The 11546-nt window shown below is 42.2% G+C and overlaps 1 protein-coding gene across 1 annotated transcript in view; it reads right to left on the minus strand.

Annotated features, from left to right (window-relative positions):
* KPNA3 (karyopherin subunit alpha 3) overlaps window positions 1-11290 on the minus strand; it is a 103149-nt gene extending 91859 nt beyond the window's left edge. Inside the window, exon 1 of the mRNA XM_058686075.1 lies at window positions 11119-11290. Coding sequence (XP_058542058.1) covers window positions 11119-11187 — 69 coding nt within the window. The 5' untranslated portion in view covers window positions 11188-11290. The remainder of the gene's footprint in view (window positions 1-11118) is intronic.
* Window positions 11291-11546: the final 256 nt, after the last annotated feature.

An 11546-nucleotide genomic window follows, 5' to 3' on the forward strand; every position in this document is an offset into this window, starting at 1 on the left:
AGATTAAGGCACTTTAATTAACCAAAGGAGGCAGAAGCACTTAGATCAAAAATCTCACCAAAAGATATCCAATGGCAGAAGAGTAGCTTCCAGAGAAAGGTCAATCAGAATGAGGTTTCCAAAAGAAGGGAATGTATGTAAGGTCACCACATCAACTGCTGCTTGAACACACCACACCTTTAATACTCTATGACACAGTCACTGTTATTCATGTTATTTTTCTTTTTGTCTTGGCAAACTCCTATTCATTCTTCAAGACCCAGCTCAAGTATGATCTTCCGTGTAACTTAATTCAATTTTCCCAGGTATAGTCACTCGCTTTCTTCATGCTTTCATAGTACTTTGCAAATTATGTACCTATTTCATAGAATGAGCTCTGTACTAAGTACAGCTGACCCTTGAATAACATGGGTTTGAACTATGCAGATCTACTTATACACAAATTTTTTACACTACAGTACTGTAAATGTATTTTCTATTTTTTGTGATTTTATCAATAACATTATCTTTTCTGTAGCTTACTTTATCGTAAGAACACACTATATAATACATATACAAAATGCATGTTAGTTGACTGTTTATGTTATTGGTCAGGCTTCCAGTTAGTACAGTATCTGTAGTTAAGTGTTTGGGGAATCAAAAGTTATATGTGGGCACCCCTAACCCCCTTGTTGCTTAAGAGTCCACTGTATATACTTAGGTATCAGTCTCTCACACTAAACTAGCAAGGACAAAGTTATTTATATTTACTATTTGGGGTATTAACACTGCCTGTCCGGCCCATAGCAAATGCTTCATAAGTGTTTAGTACATCTATTATCCAAGTCACTGGGATATATGAATCATTAAATTAAAAAGGAAGAGTGGAGTTACTACAGGTAAACAAGCTGACAATATCAAAGAGAAAGCCGACAAATTCTGCAAGGGTAGGGTAGGCAAAAGAATTATGAAGAGCAAAAATCCCATAAGCACAAAAATTAAGGATAAAATTCTGACAAATCTAAGAACCTGAAGGCATTACTTATGTAACAGCAAAAACGGATACCCATATGCATAAATGTGATTCTCAAGAAACAAGAAAATAACTAAATTATATTCTATTTAAGAAGGCAGAAGAATGTATAGGCATTTTCAGAAACAGTGCCTTTTTTTGGGGCTCCATGCCCAAAGTGGCACTCGAACTCACAACCCTGAGATCAAGAGTCATGTGCTCCACCCACTGAGTCAGACAAGCACCCCAAACACTGACATTTCAAATAAAAGAAAGTTTGGTATGTAAACAAATAAACTTAAAGCCCAGAAAACCCAACCATTTAGAAAGATTAATTCCAAGTAAATATAGTCATGATTTATTTTACCATACTTTAACTTTTTTTTTTTTTTTTAAGGTTTATTCATTTTTCAGAGACAGAGACAGAGCATAAGGTGGGGGAGAGGGGCAGAGAGAGAGAGGGAGGCACAGAATCTGAAGCAGGCTCCAGGATCCCAGCTGTCAGCACAGAGTCCGACGCGGGGCTCAAACTCACAGACCATGAGATCATAACCTGAGCTGAAGTCGGACACTCAAACGACTGAGCCACCCAGGTGCCCCAACCATACTTTAACTCTTAGTGGTGATATCCCAGGCTGTGACAAATTTTTCTTAATAGCAAAACTGCCACAAAGTACAGCTATATCTTCCCTACATTTTTACTATTGCTTTATCTTCAAAGTAAAGGAACAGAGGCTTGGAAATGAGAACACAGCAAAACCTTACGCTGAGATATCAAAGTCAAGTTAGGAACAGTGTCAGTCATGGAAAGAGAAAATGCCACTGACTTTGAAGTTAGATTTTCCAAATACATCTTCTAACTCCTTGCTGGATACCAAGAAGTCAGTTTATTCTTTATCACTTCAAATATTACCCAGTCTATATCACACTTCACCCAAATAACTAAAATTCATTTCACCAAATGCAGTGACTTTGACATTGTAACATTAAACTATTTTTTATCTGAACTATCTTTATCTATTCTTTATCATCTGAACCTTCTGATCAATCTTACCATCACTACTGGGATATATTCTTAAGTACACAGCATCACCAATGGAAGTATTTTTTTTTAATCAAAAATGCTTAAACTGAAGATAATCATGCTTCTAAAACTAACCTCCAGTTTACAGAAAATCCAGACGGTGACAAGAAATAGGAGGAACAAGTTAAGCAACACCACAAAGAAACAGACAAATCCAGTAATTAGGACATTTTATTAGGCTGAACCATATGTAATTGCTGATACTTGGCTCATACTTTGAACCTCCCAAATGAAAATTTCATGTGGTTCAACTTAATACAAGAAAACTGACCTGATTTCTTCAACAAATTAACAGCATTTATAAAATGGTGGGGGACAACAGCCAAAAGGTAGAAGCTACCATTCATCAATGGGTGAATGGACAAAATATGGTACCTGCATACAACGGAATATTATTCAGCCATAAAAAGAAACAAAATTCTGACACATGCTACAACACAGATGCGCTTCGAAGACATTATGCTGAGAGAAATAAGCCAGTCAAATAAGCCAGACAAATATTGTATGATTCTACTTATACGAGCTTCCTAGAGTAGTCAAATTCATAAAGAAAGACAATAGAAGGAAGGTTGCCAAGGGCTGGAGAAAGAGGGAATGCAAAATTATTATTTAATAGGTACAGAGTTTCAGTTACAAAAGATGAAAAGTTCTGGATATAGGACAGTGATGATTATTACACAACAATGTGAATGTACTTAATGTCACAGAACTATACACTTAAAGTAGTTAAAATAATAAATTTTATGTTATGTTTATTTACTATAAAAAAATGGTGGGAGAAGCCTATTGTAGATTGAAGGAGATTTAAGAAACATAACCAAGTATGATCTGATCTTGTTTAATCCTGACCAAATGACCAAATGTTAAAAAAAAAAAAAAAAAATCAGGGACAACTAGGGAAATTTAAATGTGGACTAGATTAGATGTTATTATGTCAGGGTGATACAGTGTTTATGTAAGAATACATTATTTTTAGAGAAGTAGCCTTAAGTCTTTAGGAGTAAAATGTCATGGTGTCTATTATATAGAGGAAAAAGATGAAACAAAGACAGCAAACTGTGACTTATTAAATCTAAGTGATGTGCATATGGGATTAATTATACTATTCTCTCCACTTTCCTAATTATTAGAACATTTCTGGGGCACCTGGGTGGCTCAGTTGGTTAAGCGTCCAACTTTGGCTCAGGTCATGATCTCAAGGTTTGTGGGTTCGAGCCCCGCATCAGGCTCTGTGCTGACAGCTCAGAGCCTGGAGCGAGCTTCGGATTCTGTGTCTCCCTCTCTCTCTCTTCCCCTCCCCCACTCGCACTCTGTCTCTCAAAAATGAACAAACATTAAAAAAAATTTTTTTTAATTATTAAAAAAAGAACATTTCTATAATTAAAGTAAGAAAAATTTAAAAATTATTTAACTATACAGGTCTCTCAATCTCCCAACACTTTACCTATCATAATAAAAAGTTTGAACTTGATTTAGAAAGCAACAGGAAAAGGCACAAAAGATTAAAAGTTTCAGTTCAGGGGCGCCTGGGTGGCTCAGTCGGTTGAGCATCTGACTTCAACTCAGGTCATGATCCCGTGGTTCATGAGTTCAAGCCTCACGTAGGGCTCTGTGCCGACAGCTCAGAGCCTGGAGCCTGTTTCGGATTCTGTGTCTCTCTCTCTCTCTGCCCCTTGCCTGCTCACGCTTTGTCTCTCTCAAAAATAAACATTAAAAAAATAAAAAATAAAAGTTTCAGTTCAAAAATGTATTTTAAGAAAATTATTGTGTTCGTAGTACCTAGTATGGATACATTCATTCAAGAAGTGTTTTAGTGCTTACTTTGTTCCAGCCACTGCACTAAGATGTAGGCAAAGGAAATATACAGTCTATGTGCTCAGAAAGCTCACGATCTAGTTGGAGAAAGAGATAAAACATAATTGAAATATATTAACCATAACTGCATATGAGAAAGATATATTCAGGAGTGAAGAATGGTACCTAACTCAACCTGGGAAGATGGGGGAGATTCAGAAGATTTCTGATAAGAGCTAAACCCAGAGCTGAGCATTTAAAGAGGGGTAGGAATTAGTCAGGCAACAGGAGGCAGGGAAGGATATTCCAGTCAGCAGGATAGCCCTGAGAATAGAAATAGCATTGGCAAGCAGGGGAGGGCGGGATTCCAGATTATGTATAAGCATATAAGACGCCCAGTGTTGCTAGAGCTTGAAGGGGCAGGGAAGGAGAGAGGAGGGAAAAGCTGAACCTGGAAAAAATAATCAGGTATGAGACTCACTGAAAGATCTCATGAACTGGAGAAAGAACATCAATCACTTTGGGGGCAATTCTTAAATTGCCAGATGATAAGTATTAAGGCTTAAAGTCGGCTGGAGGCAGTGAATACAGAGGCAGGGCCAAAATCCAGAAACAGCACAGAGATTCAAGCTACATGACTGGCATCTGACTGAATGTGGAAGATGAGGAAGGAGTCCAAGAAGCCTCTCAAGTTTCAAGTTCAGGTCACAGTGAGGGTGATGATGCCATAAACAGAGAAAAGAAAAAAAAGGCAGAACATAGCTTTAAACACTCTGAGCTTAAGAAGCTGATGTGATGCTCATGTGATTAATTTCCAGCAGATGCCTAAAACAGATTTAAGTCCCCCACACTGAAGTGATAGTTAAAACTAAGGGAGATGCTTGATGTGGGCAAGAAAAGCAGTCAATAGAGAAGAGAGTCACAGACAAAATCCCAAGACGTGCCTACAGTCAATAGGTAGGAAGAAGAGTTGGCAAAATCAACCAAAAAGGAGTAATCATTGAGGCAGAAGGACAAGGAGAGACTGTACACCCCGTTAGTGAATTCAAGAAAAGAGAAGTATAACCTATCTGCTCTATGATACGTAGATTCCTGAAAAACTTCATGTTCTGTAAAATTAAGAAAAAAGAGGGAACTACATCAAGAAGGGCAGGGCAATAAGCACCTTAAGACAGAACATAGTTAACCTATGGAGTCTAGAGGCAGAATATGGGGGAAGGGGCAATGTGCATAGTCTCCGACTTGCTGTGTTCAACTGTGTCTGTACTTCACGTGTTTATGTTCGATTGCTGTTACTTGGGAGCGTGAAACAGTTAACATGCTGGTGAAAAATCAACTCCGAAATCAAATATGAACCAACATGAATTCTGCATTAACTAACATCATTCTTCTTTACAATTCAAGTATGAATTAGTTCATGTTGCAGAAATACATTATAACAGAAGAGGCTGGCAAAGGAGGGCTAGGCAACAGTATCAATGCCATGGTGTCAACACCAGAAGGAATATCGGCATCTTAGGATAATATTGTTAGTTTCACTCCCAAATATAGAGGTTTCTCAGATATGCTATCTAGTCTCTCTTCTCAGAATATTCCTTAAATTTTATATACTGGTCACTACGTGACAACTCACAGTCCAAGGTCTTTACCTTCAGTGGGCTTACAGAGCCCACATACAGAGAACTTGTTGTAGCCACAGCAATTTAACCCAAAGAGGTAAAGGAAAATTCACTTAGGAAAGCATTAGAGAGAAGAAAAACCCTAGGGACTGATAGTACTTACCATGTTATTGGTGAGTCAGGAAAGGCCCTATGGAGAACTTCTGAAAGGTTTTTTTTGAAGTAGGATGACATGTGCGGCAGAATTACAATCTTGGTGTTCCAGAGATATATAGAAAGGAGTCTGAGTGAGGAAAGAGTTTGCCAGAGTGAGCCCCAGTAAACAGCAAAAGAAGGTATGTTCAGAAGGCATGGAGGTATGTGCAAAGGCCTGGAGAAGAAATCACACTGGTCACTCCACCATCTCAAACGTGTGATCACAGCTGGCACAAAAGAGACCTAAGGAACTATGTGTGGCATCTTAAGGACTTTTAATTTTATCCTGAAGGCAATGGCAATGATCTTACCAAGAAAGTAACACAAAAGGATTTCAGAAAGACCAACTCACAAGATACAATGGGAAGGGAAGATACTGGTGACAGGGAAACCAGGTGCACGAGCATACTTACACAGGTGAGAATAACAGCGGCCCAAACTGGGGCAGCTGTAGTAAGGTCGGCATCAAAGGCAAAAGTAGGAGGGCTCTTCAGATAACTGACTAATAGGAAAAGGGAAGAGAAGGGAGTCCGGGAGATTTTAAGCTTGAGCAATTCGGCAGTAGCACTTACCAATAGAGGCTCCAGAGAGACAGAAGTGAGTTTGGTAATGCTGGTCAAATTTGCGGATGAGAAAATTTATATTATCCTCAGTATTAGAAACTTAAACATAAGTTTTAAGTGTTAAGTCCAAGGATATGGGTTATTTTTTGGTGAAACCGACTAACTAGTTCCTCACTAATAAGGAAACTTTGCAAGAGTACAAAGAAAAAAAAGCAAATAAATGATAGATAAGATATCAAAAATTTTTATTAGCAAGGTTTTAAAATACCAAATCAGGAATTTCTAGGATATAGCCAAGATTTCTTAAATACTTTCCTCATTAATTAACTTTCAGAGGTTATTTCCTACAATTCAGGTCTGAGGCTCCTTGCAGTGGGAAGACAGTACAGTGAGCAAGAGTTCTGGCTTTCATGTCATCTGCTTCACTGTAAGTCCAGGTCCTGCCACCCTTGATGACTTAGGGCTAGTTACTTATGAATTGTACGTCTCAAGTTTCCTCAGCAGTAAATATGGATAATAATAGTATATACTTCACTGGATCGTTGTGAAAACTAATCCATACAAAATACTTGGTACAGGTAAACTGCAAACAGTAAGTGTTAAGATTTTAAAAATAATTGGTATTAGTTATTGTTACTGATAAAAATATTACATTCTTGAGGTATACAGGAGCAAGAAAAAGCAAAGTTGACTTGAGTGGCATTTACCAGAGTGATTTATAAGTACTCATTAAATGGAACGTTTCCATTTCATGCACTTTTCTGTAAGTATATTTGAAAAGTTTTAAATACTTTTTTAAAAGGAAAAAAAAGCCTAAGAACAATGTCTTCTATAAAAAGGTCTGGTATTAAAATACCCATTCCAGGGGCGCCTGGATGGCTCAGTCGGTTGGGCATCTGATTTTGGCTCAGATCATAATCTCACGGTTGGTGAGTCCCAGCCCTGCATCAGGCTCTGTGCTGACAGCTCAGAGCCTGGAGCCTGCTTCAGATTCTGTGTCTCCCTCACTCTCTGCCCCTTCCCTGCTCGTGCTCTGTCTCTCTCTCTCAAAAGTAAACATTAACGGGGCGCCTGGGTCTCTCTGACCCTCCCCCATTCATGCTCTGTCTCTCTCTGTCTCAAAAATAAATAAACGTTAAAAAAAATTAAAAAAAAGTAAACATTAACAATTAAAAACAACAACAACAACAACAACACCCATTCCAGACCAAATGAGGATAAATTAAGTTTCCTCTTCACAATGTACTCCCTAGTTTTAGCTACAAAATCCATTCCCCCCACCCAAGCTCCAAACTGCTATCTGGAATAATTACTCTTCCCCTATCTGTATCTGTAGACCTCAAGATAACTTTCATCCCCTTTCTCCACTATGAGCTTTCCACAGAAGAGGAAGAGAAAGGAACAGGAGGAGGAAGTTCAAATCCTCATTCCATCCCCAATCTTGATTTTTTTTTTAATTTATTTTTTTTTATTTTTTTAACCTTTATTTATTTTTGAGGCAGAGAGAGACAGAGCATGAACAGGGGAGGGTCAAACAGAGAGGGAGACACAGAATCTGAAACAGGCTCCAGACTCTGAGCTGTCAGCACAGAGCCGGATGAGGGGCCTGAACTCATGGACCGTGAGATCATAACCTGAGCCGAAGTCGGACGCTTAACCGACTGAGCCACCCAGGCGCCCCTGCCAATCTTGATTTTTTTTTTGAAAATTCCTCTTGACATACAGGATAAGAGCATTATTCCTCCAGAACTAATTCTAAATATTACTGCCAGTCATCTTATTCCACTGCTCTAATCATGTTGTACCTTCTCACTTTATTCTGGAATAAACTCCTTCAGATCTCTCTATCAGGAACTGTCCAAGTAACTCTTTGCCGCAAATACAGTCTCAGACCACCATGGGCCATCTGGAAGTCTCATCTCTTCACTCCCTAATCTAATTGCTCTTCTTTCTCACCTGGGTCTTTATTCACTAATTTCTTTCGCTCCCTGTTCAAGTTCAGCACATACTTCCTATAAAATCCACCAGCCTCTTTTCTGTAAAGCCACTCCCGACTGAATGACTATGAAATTGCTCTCCTCCTCAGCCCTCTCCCCACTCACAACTTCCTGTTAGTGGAACAGGTATAACTTACTCCCTTAGAAAATGTGTATTTTATACTTGTACCTAGCATCTTATTTGTGTATCAGCTGGTTGTACACTTTACAAAGTTTTATCTTTCATCTATCCTATATGTGAAAAGGTAGGAGTATCACATCAGAGCGCATCTCACTGTTTTGAAACAGCCTGATAATCACAACTACTTAGTCACAAAGCTCAGTTGTAGTGTAAGTTTCTGATTTAACACAGTTTCTAATGGATAAAACTAAATTAGAACCAGCGTCTAGTCTTGGTTGTACCTAAGTCCACAACAAAGGCACTTACCAGGTTTGATCCCTGATCAGTTCACCCTTCAGTCACATCCCCAGCAATTCTACTGCACTCTGTCAGGACTGTTCAACTACTGTCCAACTATTCCTCCCACAGGCCTACAAAGCCCCTTCGTTTTGCCCTCCCTTTTCCTGCATTTTGCCAGGCCAACTTTCCTTCATCTTTCAGGATTAGTTTACTCCAATTCATCCACTATGAATCAACCATAACATCTCCCTTGACTGCTCAGCCTCAAGTTAGAATTTTCTCAAAATATACTTATTGATGTACTGCATTGTAATCATCAGTTTACTTTACCATTATTCCCACTGAACTGTAAACTCCTTGAGGTACAGACTGAATTTTATTCTCTTTTGTATACCCAAGACCTAACATTGTCAGACATCCAACAGTTAGGGAAGGAATGCTCATACCCACTTTGTGACCTTGTACGCGCTACGTAAGCACTCTCACATTTCCTCATCTAAAGTACTTTCCTCCTGAAAGTGGGGATAATGCTATAACTAGTTCATATGTCGTTATAAGGTATTAAGTGTCATGAAGCTCCCAGTATAGTGTCTGCCGCATAGACCTATCATTTGAATGTCTGCTATGTCATGCCTTAGTTACTCTAACGTATCCTGGGAAATGTAATATTGTGACCAATATTTTCAGGCTGAAGGCTGAGCAACCATGCCTCTTTTTCATGCATCTGGAAGTCATTAATTACATTCTGATGATCAGCAAATATTTACTGTGCACCTATTATGTGCAGGAGTCCTTACTAGGTAGCACTGAGTTCCCAGATAATAATATAGGCAAAAAAGAAAACAAAAACCTGCACCAATATCCAAGAGAGGAAACAATGTTGTTAGTTCTTCTGTACAAACAACATGGTCATTTTTAAAACTATAATAGTGGTAAGCTTCAAGAAAGATGGGAAAAGTTCAAAATTAACTCCTATCATCAAGTGGACCAATTAAGGAGGCAGTTCCAAAATTTCTTGTTGCTATTCCTAAATTTCACTTTTGCTTACAAGTATTTCCCACAGAAGAAATTTAACCATGACCAGGATAGAGATAGATGACCTTTATTTGTCTTATTCAAACGGGAACTCCACAGAATTTCCTTAGGTTTGTTCCAATTAGTTTTAATTTCGTAGCTCTGAAAAATGGCCTGAGTTTTGTGTTTCTCTACAAAACAGAACGCTGAATGTTTCCCCACCACGTTCTCTAAGACAGGATAAAATGCGCACATCTTCGTCACCTTGGCCCTTTATCAAGAATTACAAAACTGCGAATCATGTCACCTAGTATTAGAAAAGGAGGCTGTGGACTTAAAACCACGTTCTCCCTAACAAATCCAGAGGTCAGAGTTCCAGGGAAGTTTGTGCAGTATACTACAATGCTTTCAGTAGCTGCAGAGAGACCTCTAGCGCTGCCTCGGTAAGCCGAGTTTGCAAATAGTACCTGCTAATGTCACCTTAATGAGACAATGGCAACATGCTGTGTAGCAACGAACTAAGTGACCACGATGTTTACAGTTTTGCAACCACTTGGAAATTCTACCAGCTTGAAGCAAGAGAGATATACAAGGCCGTATGAACCTATGTATCCGATTTATTTCGGTAAAGCATGTCAAAGAAATTATTATCCTATGCACAATCCCACTACAAGAAAGGCTAAGAAAACAGGTCCTGTGAGCGGAGGTCGGAACAACGTCTCTTCCAAAGCCTCAACACAATAGATGGTAAACTATTGTCCACCTCCAGCTTGCTCCAAATGCCAGCAGTAAGAGGAGTATGAGCTAGAACAGCTCAGCACGACCGGTCCAAAGGACAGCACTGGAATATGAGAAAATGGTCCTGGCGCATCCTACCCTCCCCCATCCACCACCCTCAAACAAGTCAGTTACCCGGCTGGTCCCCACCCCCCTCTGCGGGCCGCCACCGCCCGCCTGGGCCCCGCTCGCACAAGATATGCGCGGGGACCGGCACAGCGCCGGCTCCATGTGCGGCAGCGCGGGAGGCACCGAGGGGGCCGTGCCGGGAGGGAGGCTGCACGGGCAGCCGGCGCGAGTCGCGGCCGCCCCCTCCGCGGTGCGGTAGACGGACCAGGGTGGCAGCATCCCCGGCCCGCGAGGCGCCGGCCCGCGGACCCCGCCTCAGCTCCACATCCCTTCCTCGCCGACAGCAGGCCGCGCCCGCGTGACGGGGCCGAAAACCCCGGCATTTCCCGGTCCCCGCGCCGGCAGCTCCAGAGGGCGGGTGCAGCCCGGCCCGCGGTCCCGTCGCCCGCTCCGCCCAGCCGGGGCCGCGGTGACTAGAGGCGGCGGCCAACTCCGACCCACCGCGAGCCGGCGAGAACCAGCCCGGCGCCGGCCCCCCGCCCCTCCCCGCCGCCGGGGGGCCGGCGCGGCCAGCCGGGTGAGCCGGGAGGGCCCAGACCGCGGAAGCACACTCACTTCCACATCGCGGCCCTTGTTCTTAAAGCTCTTGATGCGGTGGTTCTCCAAGCCCGGGTTCTCGGCCATGGCTGCGCGCGGCTCCGGCGGCGGCTACTCCTGCGGCTGCGGCGGCGGCGGCGAGTCTCGGCGCGGGAGGGGGAGGTGGGGGAGGGCGGGAGGGGATGGGAGGGGGAGGGGGAGAGGAGAGCACGTTCCGTGACGCCTCCGGGCGCGAGGTGGCAGTAGCGCCGGGGGAGGCGCAGGCCGACTGCCGGGCGGGGCGGGGAGGGAATGGCGCTGAGGAGTCGCGCGCGCCCTGCAAGCTGGGGTCACGTGACCGGGGCGGCCACCAGCCTGGACGCTTGCCGGACCGTTCTGGGGATGATCCCCGCCCCTACCCCCAGCAAGGCCTCCCCACAACCCCTCGAGGATGCAAGTCATGTGCC

Source organism: Neofelis nebulosa, chromosome 1, assembly GCF_028018385.1.
Source record: "Neofelis nebulosa isolate mNeoNeb1 chromosome 1, mNeoNeb1.pri, whole genome shotgun sequence".
NCBI classification, from domain to species: Eukaryota; Metazoa; Chordata; class Mammalia; order Carnivora; family Felidae; genus Neofelis; species Neofelis nebulosa.